At 36.1% G+C, this 24,635-nt stretch overlaps 1 protein-coding gene across 4 annotated transcripts in view; it reads right to left on the bottom strand.

The window, feature by feature from the left end:
* Positions 1-2,487: 2,487 nt before the first annotated feature.
* The window catches only part of LOC135100840 (dentin matrix acidic phosphoprotein 1-like), a 31,108-nt gene continuing 8,960 nt past the window's right edge, over positions 2,488-24,635 (bottom strand). The window contains exons 2-9 of one of the 4 annotated variants that reach the window (XM_064004283.1): positions 22,723-22,777; positions 21,419-22,283; positions 16,428-16,533; positions 15,494-15,819; positions 15,132-15,215; positions 4,443-4,643; positions 3,711-3,866; positions 2,488-3,584 (exon numbers count right to left, since the gene is read on the bottom strand). In XM_064004283.1, coding sequence (XP_063860353.1) covers positions 3,403-3,584; positions 3,711-3,866; positions 4,443-4,643; positions 15,132-15,215; positions 15,494-15,819; positions 16,428-16,533; positions 21,419-22,283; positions 22,723-22,777 — 1,975 coding nt within the window. In that variant the 3' untranslated portion in view covers positions 2,488-3,402. The remainder of the gene's footprint in view (positions 3,585-3,710; positions 3,867-4,442; positions 4,644-15,131; positions 15,216-15,493; positions 15,820-16,427; positions 16,534-21,418; positions 22,284-22,722; positions 22,778-24,635) is intronic. The other 3 variants (XM_064004284.1, XM_064004285.1, XM_064004286.1) reach the window with 3 other exon arrangements.

Raw genomic sequence — 24,635 nt, 5'->3', positions numbered from 1 at the left:
TAATATTCTTCTTCGCATATTTTTCATCTCTGGTGTCCCACATACACTTTTTTTCTCCGATAGAGCTTACAGAAGATGGCAAGAGCATTCTTGGACCAAATAATTTCCTCCATGGCTTTGACGATGTCCTCACAATAGCTGAGCAAATATAAACAAGGATGCCAGTACTGGCTTTAAGATGACGATCACTGGCGTCTCGTCATTAGCGGCATCCTGCCACCAGTACCGCTGCCAAGATTCTTGTATTGGTGGCAGGATGCCGGTAAAGTTGCCTGTGTGATAGCACGTTTATACAACACATCCTGCGTTACCCGTCGGCCCCAAGGTCTGCGGGGGCTCGATTCTGTCAGATTAGCATCATCCTACCATAACACCCATGGACTCAGTGGCGGTTTCAGGAAAGGTCGCAAGGTCCTTAGGTTGTTGACGGTCAGCCAAGGTGACTTATCTTTCGTGTTTTGCACTGCTTATTTTTTTTTTTTTTTTTTTTTTCACACAGCTACACCATTATGTGGTGTCGCCTGAACAACAACGCATAATTTTCTTCTTTTCAGAAAGTTTAAGGAACAGTTATAAAGAAACTTTTTGACAATTGGAGCCAGTCACAAAGTACTTATCAGTAAGCTGTTCCATGTCAACACGTGCTCCGGTAACTCGCTTCCTAAACCCATAGAAGACTGCAACAAATTCAACGACCTGAGTTTATCATTGCTTAACCTAATTAGCCTCTCTCATATCGCCGCAATGTTGCATCTCTTGCTATCTTTTACTGATATTTTCATCCCAAAAGCTTTTCTGATTTTGTTAACTGCATGCCTCCCCTCCTCTCGCGGTCTCGTTGCTTACCCCTATTCTGTCCACATCGCTAATGCAAGAGTTAACCAGTATTCTCAGTCATTCATTCCTTTCTCTGGTAAATTCTGGAAGTCCCTGCCTGCTTCTGTATTTTCACCTTCCTGTGACTTGAACTCCTTCAAGACGGAGGTTTCAAGACACTTATCTTGTATTTTTTACTAACGCTTTCGACTCTGGAGACCGGCACCTCATTTTTTTTTTTTTTTTCGTGCCCTTGGCCAGTGCCCCTCCAAAAAGTTCCGAATGTGAAAAGAAGTGGCTATCCAAAATTTGCTTACTGATGCTTACAGATGTTTCCCAGGATGAAGGTTGCTAATTTGCCTGTGAGATCTAGCTCATAGTAGCTGGACTCCACCTCTCCAACCCCCAACTAGCGGTGTATCACTAAGGTGAGTTGCCTCAGGATCCCAGAAGATAACTTCTCCATGACAAAATCTTGTCATAGGAGTTTGTCTGTATGTGGGAAAGTTATCTTATCTTTAGTCGGCTTGAAAATTCTACTGTTTTACTTTTTAGAAACAAAAACATTTTAAATTTGATTGGTATGAATTATGAGGAAATATAACAAATTCCTACTGTGGCCTGACTTCCCACCTCGAAATCTTTCCCAAAATCAGGCTCAGCTTAGAAATATGAGTAATGCTGAGGCACTGAATCTGAAGCAGCTTACATAAAGACGGTGTTACGCTTGCTAATGATGTTTCATACTGCGGCGGGCCTTGTGGAAGGTAGCCAACCGCCTGGTCTGAAGGTGGCGTCCTCAGCTGGAATCCTATCGGGTGAGAGCCCGGTAAGTAGGTTTCGCATCGCTCATGCCGTCTTAAATGACGGCGGGTGTGAGTAGTGCTGGTTTTAACCCGCTACCCAATCGTTTCCCTCCCCTCCCCAGTGGGGGATTGTCTGCCGCCTAGTACGGCGCTTCTTGTCCAAGCGTGGGAACGGCAGTCGGACAAAGTATGACTCGATTAAGGTAGCCAGCTGGGCAACATCATAGTTAAATGTCACATCACAACCTGTATGATGGGCGGGGCATGTATCGTGACAACAGCTAGCTTCGCTGTCTCATAATATTCTTAGTTTACCCTAAAATTACTCTTATAAATGCCTTAATCATCCACATTTGACACCAAAGCATAATTTTGAAATTAGGTTGGAGTCTCAAACATCCACTGTCAAAGTTACATACTTGTCTGACACTGTTGAGACACACACACAAAAAAAAATTAAACAAATAAATAAATAAAAATAAAAATAAATATATAAAAATAAAAATAAATAAATAAATAAATAAAAATAATAAATACATAAATAATTAATAAAAAAAACTGCCCTTGAAATCCTTGGTCGGATACTCTGGACATGTAGAATGGAAGGAAAAGGAAATTATGAAAATATTTGCATATTAGAAGAGCAATTTTAAGGTCAAAGGGAAAGCATGAATGGGGGGAAAGACTGGAGGCAAAAAAGGAATGTTTGTGAAACAGGAATGATTGGAAAGAATGTAATATATCAATGATGAAAAGGCTCTGAGGACCTTAGTTGGAGGTAGAAGCACAAAGGAAGCTTAAACAATCATCCTCTCACACCAATACACACCTTTCAGGGGAAAGTTGCATGAAAATAATAAATGAATAAGAATTTGATGAAACTTTACTGTCCAGCCTTTATAGATTAAAAATTCATAATTGTTGTGGTTGTAGCATGTCAAGCATAACAATTCTTTGACAATTGGAGGGCATACCTTTTAAGAGTAATTTGTCTAAAATCAGATTTGAAAGTTCTAACATATACTACTACTGGTATCATTTTTCCCTAAGAAAATAATGCCATGAGTGGTTTAACCACATACATTCTGCTGACATAAGATTGTCTGCCTGAATGAGTGTTAAATATTATTACAAAGTACTAATTCCAAATGAGTTCATAATTCTAATTGTTAATAAATTTGGTATTATTCTTTAGCTGGTAAATAATTTGAGCCTTCCATGAGAAAATACTGATGAAGCTACTTATGGTTATATTGATGAAGTAAGGATGATAGGTGAGATAACTTAAGAAAATAAAAACAGTAAGTAGCTGGTACATATGAAAGTAAATTACACTAATGTTTTCTCCTAAACCTATCCAAAAACTGATAAAACCATTTTTAGATTAAAGCCTCTTTCATATTTTTTCAAAAATTTGTAACAATGAATGAGTGCAGTATTGTTCCCTAAAATCTTCCCCCAACAATTCAGTTGAATTTCACCTATTTATTAACAACTTAAGTCTGTATAACCTTGAACTTATTTCCCTTTTCCATTTTACTGAAAGTTCAGTGAACTGCCACTGCCATACCATCTGTATATAATAATTTTCTAGTACATCCTGACTCAGCATTAAACAAAAAATATAGCTATCTAACTGTCAGTAAAATTATTTATCTGAAATGAGAGAGATGCCTTGTCTAACATGACATCCCAAACACCTCAGTCTATTATTTTTGTACATACTACTGGGAATTCACACTTTGTTCAAGTAGGGACAAATTTTGAGAAGAGTAAAACACTACTCAAGTCCCAAATATCGGTGATTGTCCCAAAGCCAGTCAATGTAAAAATTTAGCATGTGGTCAGACGGCCGGATCTTGCGCCACTCATTAACACAAAAGATTCTGTAGGAGTCGTTCCCATATTTTCCTATGCCGTGAAGTTCTTTGGGATAAACCCAATCCTTTGTTATGTATTCCTCTGAAATGAAAAGCTGAGTATCAGTGCTGTACAAATGTCCATGTACCTCTAATATAAAGAAAAGATTACATATATGTGAAACTTATGGTATCAAAACATTATCAATATATCATACTTATTAATCACCTGAAAATCTAATGATCATCTTTGCTCTTTTCTCATGAAGTCCAAGAGGCTGTATGACAGCAGCTAACTCTTCCCAGGAAGCCTTGATGGTTTCTTCTGGAGTAGGCCACTTATCCAGAAACTTCCAAAGGATGCTTTTTCCAAGTGCTTCTTCTCCTATATTACAGAAAAGGTTGAAAGGATTAGTCAACTCTTTAAATCCATTACTTTTCAAACAGCATATCAAAAGTTTGGAAATGTACATCTTGTAAAGACGGCAACAGCTGCAACAGTAATGTATATACCTAATAAATATACAGTACAACACACAATGACCAAATGACTATAAATATTTTATAGTTAAAATATAGGGGCTGAGATGGATTTTTTTTTTTTTTTTTTTACTTATTCTTAAGGTGTGTGTGTGTGTGTGTGAGAAAACAAATGAAAAAGAGAGACTGAGAGAGAGTTGCCTCATTTTAACCCAGGTTGTAGGCCTGGCATACTTCAGTTTTGTGTTTGGCAGAAGCCTCAAGCCTTAATTCTATATATATATATATATATATATATATATATATATATATATATATATATATATATATATATATATATATATATATATATATATATATATATATATATATATATATATATATATATATATATATATATATATATATATATTTTGAGAGGGATGTCAGTCTGGTATACAGATGGAAGTGGGTTTTGAATGAAGATAACGTTTAATCTTACCAGTAGTTCTGTTGAGGAATATAGTACCCACTAAGAGCTTCCATGGATCGTGATAGAGGGACTCCTGGAAGAGGTTGAAAGGGGAGCGAGGCGGGGTCCAGCGCGTTCCAGACTTTAGTCTTACTCGACTCAATTTGTCTCCCTTTGTTTTGAAGTATTCACTCTTGCGGTCATCTCTTCTAGCTCGCTTGGAGAGAGGTGCTGAAAAAAATGTGGTGCTTATTATAATGCAATATATATATATATATATATATATATATATATATATATATATATATATATATATATATATATATATATATATATATATATATATATATATATATATTATTGAAATGGGAAATTTTACAATGTAGTGAGGAATTTTTTTTTTTTTTTCGTGAAACTTTAGTTACACCACAAATTCTGAGGAAAAAGTAATGATGACTTAGAGTGAAGCATGGATTACGAAAGACTTACACTACATTAACACTGCTTGAGTTACCTAGTTGTTCAAAACCTCCAGTTTCTGAATAATTCCATGAAATATATTTAAAACAAAATTTTTCACGTATAACTATTAAATGTACACTTGTGCCTACAAATTTCTCCTCGACCTAGGAAGCTGGAGTCAAGGCCAGTCAATTCTGGGCATTTGCTAGAACAAGCCACACCCTCTGCCCTGACACATACCTCAATGTAAATGTTGTTTGAAACAATTCAAACTGCCATGTACAAGTATGTGAGGGGAAGAGGGGGAGCCCTTGTTCAAGCAAATACCCTGAACTAACTGGCCTTGACTCTGGCTTCCAGGGAGAGCAGTGGTGAAATTAGTAGGCGCAAGTATACACAGCAGGTTTTAGATTGATAACAATTTTCTTTAATATAAAACACATATGGGTTATCATTAAACAATTATCAATAAAAAGTTAAATATATTAAATTACTCTTTAATCACCACAGTACAGCCAAAGCTGAGCACTAAGGGAACTTTAAAGCTGAAGTCTTGCACAGTCTTCCACTACATTTTTTTTATTATTCTGATAGGCATTACACTTCAAAGATACATTGAAATGCCATGTGTCATATTTTGTGTTAAATAATGTTTAAGTTTTTTTTTTTTTTTTTTTAAGGAGCTTTAAATATGATTTTTAAAATGCACCCATACTGAGGAAATTACTTCTACTAACTTTGGCCTTTAATTATAAGTGAACTAAATAAATAAATAAATAGAGAAAAAATGAACAAAAAAAGTAAATTGATTGATGAAACAATAAATAAGAAAAAAAAAAAAAAAAATATATGTACAAGACAATGACAGAGCCCCACAGGCACCAGCAGGGACATTCTCGGTAGTACAATATTTTAAGCTATTTTAGGCTGAATAGTGTTAGACTTTGTCCCATACTTTGATCTCACTGCTGTCAAAATTTGAGCCAGGCAGACAAACTTAATGTTCTCAATATTTTCTTCATACCTCACCTTGTTTGCTCCTCAGGATGTGGCATAGATAATTTCTGGTCTCTTCAGTATACACACACACACACACACACACACACACACACACACACACACACACACACACACACACACACACACACAAAGGATTGCTAGCCTTCCATTCTTGCTAAGAAAAGAAGAAAAAAAAAAAAGTCAACCCAGCTTACAGCCTGTACTTTTCAATAAGTGAACATCCTATGGCATGTCTTCATCCTGCTAAAGATTTGAATCCAAGACCTCTTAGGAGTGAATCACACACACTAACCCCTATAACACTGGGCCAATCTTAATAATGTGTACAATCTATGTATGTATCTATCTATCTGTACATCTTGTCTCAATGTGCAAATATAACACCACTTAATAGCCTCCCAACCTTAGTAGATACGCTGTGTATGAGCAAAACTACTTCCCAAAATCAGGATAATGTTTATAAGTTTTTCAGTATCTACAATGAACTTTACTGTCCTGCTTAGTCACATATTACATATTATTTTAGTGGTACTACTTGGAATATGAAGTAGGATTTGGTTTAATGCAAAATTGTCCTTTACCATTGTTTTGTAAGAAGGATGAGAGCAAGTTAGTGGCAATCCTAATTCGCTGATATACAAGTTTATCATTATACCACTACTGCTGAAGTCACATTATCTTAAGTTCCAGCTAGAGTGGTAACTCAAGTGCACCAGCCATTCTATCAGTCAAGCAACACTGGCAAAGCTTTATCATCAAATTTGTCATCAACATTTTCATCAAAGCATGGTATGACATCAACTCACAGCACTGCTAAACATGCCTGAAAGAACATTTTGCTGCTGGCAAAACCCCACAATGCATCTAAACAAGAGTCAGCTTGACTGGGCCTGAGTTTACTATTGCCCAGTGTCCATGCCATAGGCTTCACAAGACACAACATAAGAGGACATCTTAAATTGCTAGCTGATCCCAACAAACCAATAATACTGACAAAATGCTTGGAGATGAAGAACTGAATGGACTAAAACATTAACTCCATTAAATACTAGACTAGGAGAGAAAATACGACTAAATAAAAAACTTCACATAAAAATGGCAAAACCTCCTGCATCACACCAGACCAGAACAGTTGTCCCTATTGCTTGGCTGATTAGACAAAATCACTGAGAAAGTGCAGACCAGAAGTTAAGAGCCAGAACACAATAATTTCATTCTTAAAACGGTGGCACAAATAATCAATGAAATTGGTCATCTATAACACAAATCTGTACAATTGCCAACAAATTTGTGACTTGTTACTAAGTATTGTATTTCACATTTGTGAACTTTCCTTGGTTATCAGCAAGCAGAAGTGTTGCAACATTTTCTATCATGATAACCCACCAAAGGTAACTCCATTTTCAAGCAGTAAACAATATTTCAGCTTTGTAAACCAAATGAATGGTCATCACTGATGGTGCAAAACACATTATAAGTCCTGTGAAGTATTTACATACATTTGGTAAAAAAGAACTTTTGGAGAGTCATGTAAATAGTCCCCACTTTTCTTTTACTTTTCAGTTTGCAATAAAAAATCTTTTTGGAGAAACCAAACTACATGAATATGCACACACTTTTGATGATATTTTGTGTGTACATTAATATTCAGCAGAAAAATGCACTTGGATCATATTTTAGCTTTTCCTATAAATGTGTGTATATATATATATATATATATATATATATATATATATATATATATATATATATATATATATATATATATATATATATATATATATATATATATATATATATATATATATATATATATATATATATATATATATATATATATATTATGAAGACAAAAGGAGATTCACAGGTCTGAGAGAGAGAGAGAGAGAGAGAGAGAGAGAGAGAGAGAGAGAGAGAGAGAGAGAGAGAGAGAGAGAGAGAGAGAGAGAGAGAGAGAGAGAGAGAGAGAGAGAGAGAGAGAGAGAATGTTACCAGAAGGTAAGATGATAATTTGCCTCAAACTCACAAATCATCAAAAACATATATATTCTAAGTCACTGAACAGATCTTGGCATAAACACCCTTTGAATGATAAGTAATATCTCTGATGATTTGTGAAGCTGTAGACAACATATGTTTCTTTCAGTTATTTATTCATAAAGTACAGCACTTACAAAGGGATATTACAATGCAGTGACATTAAAGCATACATGAATAAATTATTTAAATTTTTTTGATTGATTTTTTACAAATTTCATGTAAAGAGGGTGATTATGCCAAGATACACAACAGTCATCATTCATAAGAAAACCACAATACTATATGTAACTAAATTAGAGAGAGAGAGAGAGAGAGAGAGAGAGAGAGAGAGAGAGAGAGAGAGAGAGAGAGAGAGAGAGAGAGAGAGAGAGAGAGAGAGAGAGAGAGAGAGAGAGAGAGAGAGAGAGAGAGAGAGAGAAATTAATATCTAAACTTAGCCAGACAATAAAGAATTGACTAATAAAGGTATAATCACAGGGCAGTTTATTGACAATGCAATGCCTAAGGTTCAGTAATTGTGCTACCCTTCTTAACAGACAACTACCACACCAAGCAAGGCAGATCCAGCTCATATTTCACTATGACCAGCAGACAGAACTCAGAAAAGTGAAGGTATATGCAGTTTACAAATGTTATCAAAACATGGGCAGTGAACTATTAGGTACTGAATGAGCTGCATGCAATTTTTTTTTTTTTTTTTTTCAATTGTAAAATGTAACCAACACATGGAGAAATTATGGCAGTGTTTTATGAGGGAATAAAGTATTAAGTAAAAATTTTGTAACAAAATTGATGTCACATGCAGCTGTGAATTTATCAGATCCAAAAGTTTTTAGTACACAAGCAGTAATGCTTGTTGATCTACTATATGAAAGTTCACCATATTTGCCAATGCTTAAGGGAAAAGAGCAAAGCTGAGTTGAGAATGGTCTTTCCTGCAGTTATACTATGTTGTCAATTTAATTAATATCCAGTCAAGGCAGCAAGGTCTGATATCAGTTGCCAAAACCATTTGTTAACAGTGCAAGAAACAGCAATATTGTAATATATATGTTCAAGTATAGCATTTACTTAAGGTTACAATGTTATATGACCAAAAACTGTCAAATACGAAGAAAAAAAGAAGCACTTCTGTATATCAGTGTTGAACATTTCCATGATGACAACACAGCCATAACTCAATGACTTGAGCAGAGCATTAGGCATGTGATGGCAACTCAGTTTATTGTTATACATTTCTTCATTGAAAAGTTAAAATGGGAACTCACATTATCATTTAAAATAGATCTTCATCAATTGGGAGAGAAGAAGAAAAAAAAAAAAAAAAGTTGGGGGGCATGTTTTTATAAAGAATCATTACTGGCTCCCAACATATTATTGACAAAGTGATAAGAAATATAAGTCCCATGACCCTCCATTGTGCATAAATAACTACGACATATTCTTGAGGCCTCTCCAATAGCCACTTAGATCAATCTAGCATATGGACGTTTTCTGAATAAACTGTGATTGAGAGTAATCATCATGGCAAATTTTCCCAACATGAGAGTTTAACTGCAATCTTTTGTAATTGTTATGCATTACATACCCCATAACTTGCAACAGCAAAATAAAAGTATCTGATAAAAGCTCTTGTAATTAAAGTCTAGAGCTTCTTAAAATGTAGCTTTACCAGCAGGTGATTTACAAATTATGAGGCAGTTAAATTACAAATGAACTGTCAATCAAACAACTAGCATCTCCAAACTGAATATACACATCACATCAGCTAAATATCAAACATAAATTAAACCTTAATTATTAATCATTATGTTGTTATATATTATTTTTAAAAGAATGTTAAGAAACAAAAATAAATAAATGCCATCTGATAAGCAAATAGTAATCCTCCAGAAGCAGGAAATCATAACCTTCGCCAAACCAGCACAATGTAATTGTGATATGATAATTGGATCCTACCATATCTTCCTACAAACTACTGGCATGTAACTCTTACACATCATAATTTTTGCAATGATTAGCAATAGCTACTTTAAGAAAATTGCAAACTCTTTCATTTTCAACTCTGAATCCCAGTGTGAAAGGTGCATTTCCTTGAACTTTTTAATCAAAGAAGGCATTACTTACATCTATTTTTATGTGCATGTGAGTATGTGTGAGAAAGGTATCATCTAACAATCATAGGGGTAATACATTTGTACATAATGAATCAGTCAACTGCAATTGGCATATATTATGGAAAATGCACAAACCCATCCCTGCACCAATAAGTCATAATGCCACTCATTCCATCAAATCTCACCCATTCCACCACTGTAACTTCCATGTTCATTCTTTCACAACTCATGACTTATTTGTTTGCAGTGTGTATGTTTACACTTTGCTGTGACCATGCTAAAAACTGGCAAGACTCACCCTGAGGTGGATTCAGGTGACACAAATGACAGGAGGCAAATTATATGGTAGTTAGGAGCAAATGTATTGCTGATGTCAGGCACTTCATTATTTGCCTATTCGTTGTCTCTGAGGTAGACTGCAGCTTGGTAAAGATACATCAGAACTAATCTTCATCACCCAACCAGAAAAATAATGAAAATATAAACATATAACATTAACATTATCAATAATAAAAAAAAATAAATAATAATAATAATAATGATTAAATATTAGATAAAAATAAATGTTCAATACATTTTCATAATCTCTCTCTCTCTCTCTCTCTCTCTCTCTCTCTCTCTCTCTCTCTCTCTCTCTCTCTCTCTCGAGAGAGAGAGAGAGAGAGAGAGAGAGAGAGAGAGAGAGAGAGAGAGAGAGAGAGAGAGAGAGAGAGAGAGAGAGAGAGAGAGAGAGAGAGAGAGAGAGATTTACCTATGGTCATCTGCTAGTCTCATGACACAGCCATTCCCCTACAGAAAGAACTTTGATCTCATAGTGATCAATCTTTGGGTCAGACCACAACCATTCACATACCACATATCATGTCAGCAAGGTCACAGGCACTTGGCTTATATCCCATATTTACTTGCTGCTAGGTGAACAGGGATAACTAAACATCTGCCTCACTACTCCTAGGACTCAAACCCACACCTCCTCAGTTGTGAGCCAAGCTTACTACGCTATGATGTGCATGTGTATGTGTCTACATGCCAGAATGTATTAGACTAATAGTGTAGATCTTGCAGACACCTGCAACCCAAGAGTGGGTGTAGGTATACAAAGGCTTTGTGGGTATGGGGTGGTTCAGGTCTAACTTTCAAAAAATATATGAAAACAGGACAGGTGTTATGAGGTGTAACCAGGTGAGTGCAAGTCAACACATTACTAGATTGAAATGGACTAGACAGGTGTTTTTACAAGATAATAGAGAAGAAGCAGGAATGCTGAAGATGCAGGACAACAGAGGTGAAATATGGAGACTTGCATGCTGTGGAATTTGAGAGGATATAGGTTAAGAAATGTAGATTGTATGGAATGAGGTTTACTTGTGAATGGCAATACCAGGAATGAGGAGGCTATTATAGGGAGATGCTCTTTCAGTTAATTCAGGTAGGTAGGCAGCTAAGGAATATTGAAGTGTGAACTCAAGGTGTGGTCACAGATTACTCAGTCCAGTTTTGGCAAATAGGATTCTCTCTCACAGAAATCATCCCATGACTGACTTATATATGCTGATTAATAATGCTTGACATTTACTAAAATTTTACCCTATAGGTAGTATGCACAGAAACTAAGAAAAGAAGACAGGTGTAGGTTGTGCTGAAAAGTATTCAGGGTATGAGTAAGATCAAAGCATAAACAAATAAGAAGAAAAAAATAATAAAAAAAAATATATATATAAATAAATAAATAAATAATCTATCAATAAGTAATAATAATAATAATAATAATAATAATAATAATAATAATAATAATAATAATAATAATAATAATAATAATAATAATCTATCCAAATAGTAGGCCAGCAATCCAACACAGAGTGGCCCAGACAAGGCACCACACATGCATACACACATCACTCACACTCTTAACCCTGTTGGCCTATGGTAGAAAGAGGGTTGTGGACCACCATACTACACCACAGGAGTCCAAGCACAGCACAGCTGGCCACACACATCCACAGCAAGAACTGACAGCATACACTGGTTTACCCCTGCCCCTTCATAATGAGACTTCCCTATCCAACACCTACTCCACTCCCAAGACCACAGCAGATGCAAAATACTTCATACCAGGCTTGATTTCCAAGTGCATTATTTTGTACTCAATCACAAGTATGATTACATTACAATATCAAGAGTCTAAATACAAGTACATGTACTCCATTCTATACTTGAACTTGAGTCCAAGTATGAGTACTTTGTGCTGTGAGTACTTTTTACTGACACCCCTAACTTTTTTTTTTCAACAGTATAGTGTGTGTGTGTGTGTGTGTGTGTGTGTGTGTGTGTGTGTGTGTGTGTGTGTGTGTGTGTGTGTGTGTGTGTGTGTGTGTGTGTGAGAGAGAGAGAGAGAGAGAGAGAGAGAGAGAGAGAGAGAGAGAGAGAGAGAGAGAGAGAGAGAGAGAGAGAGAGAGAGAGAGAGAGAGAGAGAGAGAGAGAGAGAGAGAGAGAGAGAGAGAGAATATAGGTCATTATATGAATAGTGAAACTCTTAAAAACTTGTGATCTACTACAGGTAGATCACAAGACCTGGTAACCTGTTATTGCCCCCACCTTCCCCTCGTGGACTAACAACAGCCACAAATGTTAAAGATTTCAAGATTAAACTGAATGTTAAGACTTTATGTGTGGGGAGTTTGGGGTGTCTCACTTAATGCCTGATAAGGTTGTATTGCTCTGCACATCTCAGTGAAGCAGCCTACCAGCCCAGGCAACATTTGACAGTTATTTCTCATTCCCTATACTTACACCAAGGTACTGACAGATTAACAGGAGTGGGAACTGTGGCAGCTGCATCTCTTATGACTTCACTGGCACCAACCCAGGTCATCTGGGTAATTTTTAAGTCTTTTCTTAGACATCCAACCGTTCAGGCTAGGAATATGGCTCAACCCAGGTAATCTGGGTAATTTCTAAAAGTTTTCTTAGTCATCCAACCCTTCAGGCCAGAAATTTGGCTGACTTAAAGTGATTCACTAACAACTGTTCTAACAGTTCCTCCTAATGCCACCATCTCTGTATATAGGTGAGTTAATGTGTACTTATGGGTACACACATTCTCATATTGACTGACTTCACTGTCTTGCAAAGGAGTTATACATGAGATGGCCTTGCAAACTTCCAATATTCTACACAGAATCCCACTATTTCTTTGGCATTCAATACAGTTTTCTATGATGTGGTCAACTAGCAGGATGAACTGACCACATTGGATGATACTTTCCTGTTATGGCAAGAGCACATTCTTCTTATAAATGGAAAGAACTGTGTGCCCACTTGTAATTTAAGAATTACAGCAAGAAAATTAATTTTGTAAATGGAGAATATCACAAAGACTCTTCCAAAAAAACAAAAGTAACACAGTATGTATTATGCTACTGTGGTAGGAAGATCACGTAACACTTTCAATTTTGTAAGAATTATTCCCTTCTAGAACTTTGAGAGATAATAATTTAAATATTTGTATATATACTTTTCATGTAAAACTGGTTTCCAGTACAGGGGGTGTTTGAGTTGCAAAGGAGATACGCTCTGGAAGGCTGCTCATAACTCATTTTATCAAACTCTTCATCATATATTTTTTGTACCATTGAAAGAAAAAATATATGTTCCGCAAACAATGTAATGCTGCAAGAGAGCTTGTCCTACCGCTAGCCGAGGTTACAAGGGACTGGGCCCGTATCCTTCACAAAGATATGAAATGTGTCACAGCTAAAACTGATGTGTATCATAACCTAGAATGTTGTTTATCATGTCTACCATAAGTGTCTTGCTATATGTACTCTCTACAGGACTGTGCTGGAGGTTGGAATTTTCCACTTCCTCAGCCCTCTCCACACCCAGATGCTCCTGCTCCCACAAGGCTAACTGGACACAGTCCCTCTTCCCTTTTTAATTGTATAAGTAGAATTTATATGTACCCAAAAGTTATTGTGAAGAGTTCTGCATCACTAGGTATATTAAAAACATCCTTCTTGAATAGAGTACTGGTTCAGTGATGTCATTGTTGTGGCACGTAGTGCCAAATTTAAACTTAGGGTTGGCAAAGAGAATGGCAACGAGCACAATTTCATTTTCCAAGTAGATTGCTCATATCTGCAAATGCTCACAATTTGGACAGCCACTGTAGTCTTCAAAAATTCTTCCTTCATATATTCCTCTTCAGCTCAAAATAAGCATTGCAATCACTTCTAAGAAAAATGCTGGTCTACATACATAATCCTAAAACAAAACACTGATTTCAATATTAACACCAAAATCTTCAGTCCCAACATCTTTCCAAGAAAAATGTTCATATGACTATATACTTTTCTTTATTGCAACTTGCCACTTTGAAAAACATCCATCTACCTTTAAAAATCCTTCATCTTGGACCACTTGACTTATCACAAATGGCATCAGCTGAGTTCCTTTTGTTGTCATACAACCCTCGTCCCATTTATTTTTCTTATTTATATATTACTCTATATTTACATTTCTATCAAAACTAATTATTATGCCATATTGGAGTAGCTTTTGGTCTGTAAGCCCAATTGAAATTATTCTCAAAGAAGTATTCATCTATAATTTGCTCCTGAAGGTAAATCACAAAGAGAGTATCACAGGAATATTAACAATATTACTACAAATCACTGATGCACCATCCTGGGCATCTCCCAGGTAAACTTGCATTTGTTTAAATCAGATATAGTTTTCAATTTCTATCAACTCATCTTCAAGAAGCAAATCAGTCACGTGCCCAACATGGAACATCACTCATAATATAAGAGACTGACATGGATTTCTGAAAAATATTGAACAGTAAAAATTGTAGACTGAACAAGATTCATGCACTGGATTAGTAAACACTGTCCTTTCTTATATGAAGAATATCAACAATATATATGCTCCCATTACAAATTGGGAAAAAAAAAAGAAAAAAAAAAAGTTCTTGACCTGTAAATTAAAAAATTTAAAGGCCAAAACATTTTGTACTGAGGCAGTGATCATGATGCTACTGGAAGAAAAACTACAAGTGAAAAATAATCTTATTTCCAACCTGAATTTTTGTCAGCTGAGGCAGTAAAGTGACTACTTTTATCCTTCTCATCTACAGGTGAATTTAAAACTGGATCTGCAATTCCTGAAAATGAGTGAAAGCTCTTAGTCCTTTGTGGACAAGTAGAAAGTGTAGATGTATTTAGTTTTCTCATGTCAACCCTGAACTCTCAATTGGTCCTTCTTTCTTCATTTTACTCAAGAAATGAGTAACACTATTTAGATTACTAAGAATCCACTATGTCCTGCTACGTTTGGCAGGAGATGGGTTACCACCTGTACTTGCCCTTTTCCTGCCACCAAAGTTGTATTTTATTTTAAATTTTCCACTTGATTTAACCTGTGTCTTCTGAGCTGACTCACTGGAGTTGTGCTTAGAAGTCCGACCTCCAGTCTTAAGTCCAACTTGATCCGCTCTCCTTTTACCCTTACCCTCACTTTTGTCTGCTAACTTCCTCTTTCTGTTTGGCTCAGCCTTGGGAGATTTGGGCGTCTTAGGGGTCTTCGGGGTCTTTGAGGTCTTGGCAGCAGCACCCTTAGGGGTCTTAACTGAAGCAGATCTCACCCTTTGTCTTGGAATTCCTGAAGCCTTGTGAGTAAACGCTATCATGTCCATCTCCACATGAAGCTGGTTTTCTTCACAGTGTTTACTTACTTCATTTCTTGACCGCAATTTCTTCCCGAGAGGACTGTGAAAAGAAGCAGCTTAGTTATTCTTTCTTTTTTTGCGTATTCATACTTCAGTTAATACCATGTATTTTAAAACTTCATTTATCATATGGATACAAGAATGGCTTAAAGAACACAAAATTCCAAAAAAAAAAAACAGCTTTTTGAATTGGCTAATCATGGATCTGGCAGGTTTTATATTAGTTTGCCAAAACTCCTTCCCAGATACATTATCATGTTAGGAAACTATTTTCTAAGGAAATAATCCATACCGTATCAATTAAAATTGGATAAAGAAAATTCTGTGATAAAGTATGACCATACACAAAATAAAGTGATGAAGTTCATTTAAATTGTCATTTTGACAGCTTCAGCTGAAGATGAACATGAGGTTAAGACTTAGTCTTTTCTTTACATTGGAGTTGAGAGAGAGAGAGAGAGAGAGAGAGAGAGAGAGAGAGAGAGAGAGAGAGGAGAGAGAGAGAGAGAGAGAGAGAGAGAGAGAGAGAGACGAGAGAGAGAGAGAGAGAGAGAGAGAGAGAGAGAGTGTATCAGGCAGAAAAAAAGGCAACAACTATGCAATTATATATAAAGACAAAACATTTTTATGTACAAATTAAAGCCTTACCTGAAATAATAAACATCATACTTCCCAGCAGAGGCTCCACTGGTCCGCTGAACCACCACCCTGGACCATCCCTCAGGCACTGGCACGTCCCCAGCTTCACTCATCACTGCAACATCATAACATGACTTATCAAGTAATTGCCCTTATATCAGTGACAGTTTTGGGGGATAACCACCTTCATTTTAGTAGAATCACAGCCAAGTGAAAATAATGACTTTTCCTTTTTTTATTGTTTAAATTTTGGGGATTTTTGTGGTTCAAAGTAATCACATCTCTTTTAATTATTATTGTATGACAATTTTCTTCACGCAGCATATAATCACATCTAAAATTCTCACAAAGATTTTTTTGATTACCACAAAGTTGGCTTGATAGCAATTTTTTTAACCTTGAATTTTTTTCATAGTTTTTATAAAGCTTTATTGGAAAAATGTACAAATTAGACCTGAGAGAATTTTCTTTTTGGATTACTCTGTTGAAAACAGTCATTACATTTGCAATATCTAGAGGTTTTGATGAAATGGAACTTTTTCACACACACACACACACACACACACACACACACACACACACACACACCACACACAACACCACACACACACACAAAAAAAAAGGTCAGTTTCATTTTGTCCTGTAAGCCATGTTACTGATCCAACTGACACTATAGCCAATGGTTATTAGTATTCTACTGTTATTTAACTATCCTTGATATCTGGACCAATTTTTAAGATAAATTCACCTAAATGATACCCTTAACCCTACATTCTCGACATTATCAGTATATAACAAACAAGACTTGGAAAAAAAAACAATAAAGCTAATAACTTATCCTTCAATAATGTATGAGACATAATACATTTTTTGTTTATTGTCTCAAAATTTAAGTCTTACACTTTTCCACACTAGGCAACCTTCCAGACAACTATCTTCCTCATCTATATATACACACACATACACATACACACACACACAATTGGAACCTCAGTTACCGAATGCCTCCCTTTTTGAACAAATTGCTTTTCAAACAAAATTTTGAGCTCGCTATTACTTCGGTTGCAGTACCATGATTTTGGTCCTAGAACAAAGTTACTTGATTTCAAATATTAAAAGACATAGCAAAAGCTGCTGTTTATTACTACTTCATGGTTTCTATAAATATTTACTTTGTTTTCATATATTTGGAGGAGAGACAGAGTATAAGATAGTAATTCAATCTCTGAAACAAGGTAAATGTGATCCCGTTCAAAAGGACAGTTTTCGGCGCTCAGGAGTTATCCCAAGGCACTTGTGGCTCTCTCAATGATCCCCAATGCCTTCATTACTCTGCACCAAGTGCATTTTTCCAGTAGCTTTTCCCAGCAGCAAGATGTCTAAGTGTTATGATCATTTCATTTTGGCAGTAAGCTGCTCCTTTCCATGTCCTTCTATAATGCTTCCCTCACTTGATCAGTGACAAAGAGAACACCTGCACAGTCTAAACAGTATCTACTGATGAGTTCTGTGTCACTAAGTTCATTCAATACATCCTTTCTGGATAAATAATTTGTGAGCTGGAGATGTTGTGAAGCAGCCATCTTCGCTGTGGGACCATCTCTTACACCACTAAGACAGGGGTAGATTGGTGTTTGGGAATGGATTAATCCATTTTATATTAATTCCTATGGAGAAAAATAGTTTCACTTTTTAACATTTCAGATTTCGAACGACATTCAGGAATGAATTAAGTTCTAGAACCAAGGTTGTGCGCGTGCACGCGAACACATGCATAAATGCACACACACATACACACAGATATATAAATAAGATGCACTGGAGAACAAGGACACATCCATAATTTGGCAGGGGATATTTAGAAAAAAGAAAATAAGCACAACTTTTCTCTTAATTTCATAGCCTGCCTCTCAATCTGACTTTAGTTCAAGTAGTGCAGCTGAAACAAACACAGAAGAGTTACAATGCTCCTACCCAGCTGCTGACTTGAAATGGTAAACAAAAACACTCCCTGCACATCTTAAAGTCACTGATCTTGATTTTGATGCTACAGGGTTTTATGTTTTAGCATTATTTTGGTTCATAATCATTATCTAGTAATTATTAGCACTATTTCAATTTGTAATCATTATCTAATAATATGCAGTGGAACCTTGGTCCTCGAACTTAATTCGTTCCTGAATGGCGTTTGAAATCCGAAATGTTTGAAAACTGAAACTATTTTCTCCTTAGGAATGAATGTTAAATGGATTAATCTGTTCCCAGACACCAGTCTACCCTGTCTTAGCAGCTTATGACAGATACTCCCACAGTCAAGATGGCTGCTTCACAAAATCTCCAGCTCACAGATTATTTTTATCCAGAAGGGATGCATTGAATGAACTTAGTGACACAGAACTCATCAGAAAATACTGTTTAGACTGACCTAAAGACGGAAGCCTTACAGAGGGATATAGAGAGGAGCAACCCACTTACTGTCAAAATGAAGGTGATCATAACACTTAGATATCTTGCTGCTGGAAAAAGCTACTGGAAAAATGCAGTTGTACAGTGGTGATGGCAATTGGGGGTCATCAAGAGAGCCCACAGATGGCTCAGGATTACTCCTGAGTGACAAAAACTATTTGTTTACATCAAGGCTTTTCAACGAAATCACATTTACCTAATTTTCAAACAATGAATTACTGTCTTACACTCTCTCTCCTCCAAATATATAAAAATGAAGTGGGTATTTATAGGAACTATAAATTAGTAGTAAACAGCAGCTTCTGCTATGTCTTCTAATATTTGAAATCAAGGATCTTTATTCTAGAACCAAATTATGATTCCACAACTAAAGCAATAATGAGTTCAAAATTTTGTTTGAAAACCAACTTGTCTGAGAAGGGAGGCATTTGGTAACCAAGGTTCCACTGTATAAACATACACATTTCATTCAGGGGTCAAACAGTGGAGTTTAGGTGTTACTCTAGTATCTAGTAACCATAACCCACAGGCCTACCCAAACCTAACCACTGTGGTATAAGATGCAGGGTGATTTTTTGAATATGTTTTTTGGAAATAAAAGTGCAATCTTATATGGCAGAAAATTATGGTGTGTGTGGTGTGTGTGTGTGTGTGTGTGTGTGTGTGTGTGTGGTGTGTGTGTGTGGTGTGTGTGTGTGTGTGTGTGTGTGTGTATATATATATATATATTATATATATATATATATATATATATATATATATATATATATATATAATATATATATAATATATATATATATATATATATATATATATATATATATATATATATATATATATATATATATATATATATATATATATGGGATAGTCCTTTACCAAAAACCTCTATGAAAAATCTAAAGGAGACAAATGTGAGCCAATGTAGATAGAAGAGTTGTTCTGGAAGGCTATGCTGAGCAGAACAGTGAAGAAAGTTTTTCTTTTTCATTTTGTTTTGTTTTTATGTAAGAGGGTCACTGGCAAAGGGCAACAAAACTATGAGAGAGAGAGAGAGAGAGAGAGAGAGAGAGAGAGAGAGAGAGAGGAGAGAGAGAGAGAGAGAGAGAGAGAGAGAGAGAGAGAGAGAGAGAGAGGAGAGAGAGAGAGAGAGAGAGGAGAGAGAGAGAGAGAGAGAGAGAGAGAGAGAGAGAGAGAGAAAAAACACTTCAGTGCCAGTTCCCAATAAGAGCAAGAAAGAAGCCTTGTGCAGCAGGGCCATGGGAGGAGGGGTGAAGCAGTTAGCAGGATCAGAAGTGCAGTTAGCATGAAAATAGAGGCAGAAGATAGCAAGAGCATTGAAGAACAAAATGTTTGCCCTGCCCAATTCAGAAATCATAAAAAAAATCACAAGGTCAATGTTCTGTGGTTTCTTTCAGTTGAGCTGTTTAATTCCTGGTGGTTGATCATCTAGAAAATTATGCTGAGAAATGCAGGAAGTCATGAACTTAGTGGAAAGGGAAAAAAAAGCTTTGACTGAAGATCATTTACAAATAGCAAGCAGTTAGTGACAGAACAGAGTTATGTGAGACCATTCTCAATGGGCTTTGAAGAACCATGGTCACTGCAGCAATATAACAATCAAAGAAATGTTTAAGTAATGGTAGATAGATGGCTAAATCACATGAAGGAAGCTTAGAAATTCAAGGCTTATGCCACTCTATCTAGAGCCTTTGATGAAGGCAACAGCAAAGTTTCAACCAAAACTACCAAGAGCATGTGACTAGAATTCAGTAAAAGTTGGATCATCAGTAGATTATCTTTAGTGGAATTCATACTGACATTCACATAGTAGATTTTAGGTAAAAAGACAGGCACTGAATATATATATATATATATAAATATATATATATATATATATATATATATATATATATATATATATATATATATATATATATATATATATATATATATATATATATATATAATTTTTTTTTTTTTTTTTTTTTTTGCTCCAAAGCTTTGGGTCAGTAAATCAAAACAATAGGTCAGTACTTTGGAAGAAAGGAAACAATCCACCCTCAAGAACAGGTTGAATGTATGTAAACAACTAGCCGTGTACCATAGCAGACCCCAGAACTGCCACACATTAGTGGTCCTATATATCATTTATTCTCATTTTTATTGGGTCAGAATCTGAAGAGCATTTGATGATAACCTAATCCAAAGTGTACAGTTTACATTCTCACTAAAAACAACAGCATTCCTCCTTAAACATTTTAACCAATCTCAATTTACTTGACTTTTTTTTTTTATCATGTATACTAACATTGGAGACATTTTTCACAAAAGTAAGAAATTTTATCACTTTTTCACAAAAGTAAGAAATTTTATCATTTAGTCTTCACATTTATAATAGGTACCTACTGAAATTTATATGAGCCTGTCAAACTTAAACTGATGTGGAAAGCCATCTTTACACTTTGAATAACACAGGGTAAATCATCAGTTGCACATTTTGCTGTGAAACAATACAAATCATGAACACTCACCTTTGGCAGGTTTTCTTCGAGAACCTTTACCAACTAAGGGGGAGTCTTTCTTCTTTGCTGCAACTCTTCTTCTAGCTGCTATGATGGGTGTCTTTGTCTCTTTACTGACATCTTTCACTTCAGCTGTCTCCTCTTTGATCTTCACATTCTCAACATTTTCCCCACTTGCAGCAGTTTCATTTTCAACATTGTCTGAAGCGTCAGTATTTCCTTTTTCTGAGGCTGTCTTTTCACCTTTATCACTTTCCTTATTCTCTGTGGATTCTTCTGTTTTTACTTGTTTATCTTTTTCTTTAATTTGGCTGTCACTTTCCTTATTCTCTGTGGATTCTTCTGTTTTTACTTGTTTATCTTTTTCTTTAATTTGGCTGTCACTGATATCACCGCTTTTATCTTCACCCTTTGTTTCCTGAGTGCAGTCATCAGTCTTGTCATCTTTTCTCTCAGCACTGCTTTCATCTACTTCATCTATCTTTTCTGTCCCTGATTCAACATCTTTATTTTCTGTATTTTCACTGGAATCTTTACCCTCACTTATATCAGTATTTTTGTTGGATCCTACATCTTTATTTCCTGTATTTTCAGTGGAATCTTTACTCTCACTTACATCAGTATTTTTGTTGGATTCCACATCTTTATTTTCTGTATTTTCAGTGGAATCTTTATCCCCAATTACAGCATCATCTTTGCTGTCTTTCTGTTCCACACCTTTCTGTGTACCATTGCTGGTCTTCTCCTCGGTACTCTTCCGTTCCCTTTTCACTGTGCCAGCTGACACAGTGCTATCTTCTTGTTTGGTTGCTGTTTCATCTGATGTTCCATTCATGATTTCTTCTGAGGCACCTCTTTTTCTTTTAGCACTCTCCTAGAATTTATTTATTTTTATGAGAGAGAGAGAGAGAGAGAGAGAGAGAGAGAGAGAGAGAGAGAGAGAGAGAGAGAGAGAGAGAGAGAGAGAGAGAGAGAGAGAGAGAGAGAGAGAGAGAGAGAGAGAGAGAGAGAGAGAGAGAGAGAGAGAGAGAGATTAAGGCATTTTTGCACGACAGAAACTATTAATTTTTAAGGTGATTAGAACAAGAAACACCATTATCTTCTTATCTTACTTAACCCTCTCCCTGCCACTATTAAGTGGCAGGCAACAGGCATTGCTAAAGTTGTTTTCACAAACATAACATTGCTTTTTACACAAATTTCCTAACTACATTTACCTATATGAATTATATGTTATTATCTTTATTGATAATTTTCAACAAGACTAATTTATAAGGGATTTGCCATACACAATACTAAATCTGACTACTGACCTTAGGTCTGGCACTGTCCTGCTGCACTACTTCAGCCACAGTCTTGATCTTGTTCCTGCAAGACAAAAACATTAGTACTGCACTCATAATTTTATACCGACAGTGCAACTTTAACAGGTAAAGCAAACTACTATTAAGTACAAGCAAGATTTTTTTAAAGGGGCTGTCCATTTTTTTTATCTAAATCTTTATTATTCATCTTTTGCCACCACCACCTCCATTTTCAGTAACATGTTTTGCCTTGTCACAGAAAGCCAGTCCATGTACTCCATCTGTGCCTCCTTATCAACTTAATCTAAGATTAACTGTGGCCCCCTCTGCTGAAGTGAGGTAAGTGACACCTGGGTTGAAATTGAGCTGTCACAAGCATCGGAAAGTCCAACACAATCTCTCATGAGATAAATGACATTCTGAAAGCCCAAAGGGCAAATTCATAAAGTCAGAATCTAACAAAAAGCTCACTTCTTTTCCACTTAAAGACCCCACAAAAAGATGTTCTGTGTTGGAGAAGGATACATGCCCACGAGGGGAGCTGTAACCAATCAGTGCATAGGTGAAGCACCACCTCTCAGGCAATGAGCTTTTGGAAAGTTTCGATGAACAACCCAAGCATGGTCACCTGCCTCACTTTAACTCAGGGCTGGAGTCTGGTAAGTACAGCCGCAGGTTGGTGGATAGCAAGACTTTCAAATGCCATTTTCTCTTTTTTTTTTTTTTTGTCGGATGCCTCATTACAGCCCAGGATGCCACACTAAAAGACCTTATTTTTGCTACAATCATAGACTTCATTTTATACACCTGATGGCTGTTCAAAGTACAGAAGAAGAAGAAGAAGAAGAAGAAGAAGAAGAAGAAGAAGAAGAAGAAGAAGAAGAAGAAGAAGAAGAAGAAGAAGAAAAAGAAAGAAAGAAAGAAAGAAAGAAAGAAAGAAAGAAAGAAAGAAAGAAAGAAAGTAAGAAAGAAAGAAAGAAAGAAAGAAAAGAAAAGAAAAGAAAAGAAAAGAAAAAGAAAAAGAAAAAGAAAAAGAAGAAGAAGAAGAAGAAATTACTGTTAATACTGCTATGTCCAAATCTAAAGCTACATGTAATACAAACTGTACGCAGTACCTTCTCAAGTTTCGCACTTGCGAAAAACTTGATGATTGTGAAACTCTGGATATTGAAAACACTGGAAAAACACTTATTTAATCCAGCTGCATGGCCTGGAACTGTGAGTGCAAGTATTTTGTCCTCACATCCAATAATGCACAAAAGTCAGGATGGCAAGAAATTTGGATTGAGCGCAAAACTCGAATACAGTAAAATCCCTCTTATCCGGCATCAACGGGACCGCTGACATGCCGGATACTTGAATATTGCTGGATACTTGAATAGAAGTGAAATTATGTCCCTACACTCACGCATCTTACCATAACAAAGATCAGCTGATCTTAATCAGCAGCTGATCTGATCAGCTGCTTAAGTGTAAGCACAACACGCTTCCTCTTTTCTACAACTTTAGGCATGATGAAGGCATCAGGCGATAAACAGTGCACATGTGGGACTGAGTCACTGAGTAAACACAGTGCAGTGGGCCGCGGGTGGTGCGAAGCAGTGCACTCTGGTGGCGAGGGGACAAAGTATGCCTCGCGCGGGAATTTTAATCAATTTTATGAGTACACATTGATTTTTTATTGATTTTAAGGCTCGGGAAAAAATGTGCCGGATACTTGAAGCTGCCGGATACTCAAATGCCGGATGAGAGGGATCTTACTGTACCTTGAAATTTGGGGACATACAGTACTCTAGTACAAATGACGGACTTACAAGCAAATCTGATGTTGATTGTGCACCTTTACCTATGTAACTGAAAGACAATGTTTAGCAAGGAATGCATCATGCAGGGAAGGGAAGGTGCCCACTGCTCGTACAAAA

The sequence above is a fragment of the Scylla paramamosain genome, chromosome 5 (genome assembly GCF_035594125.1).
Source record: "Scylla paramamosain isolate STU-SP2022 chromosome 5, ASM3559412v1, whole genome shotgun sequence".
NCBI lineage: Eukaryota > Metazoa > Arthropoda > Malacostraca > Decapoda > Portunidae > Scylla > Scylla paramamosain.
Note: the sequence above shows the minus strand (reverse complement) of the source record. Positions and strands in the feature narration are given on the sequence as shown.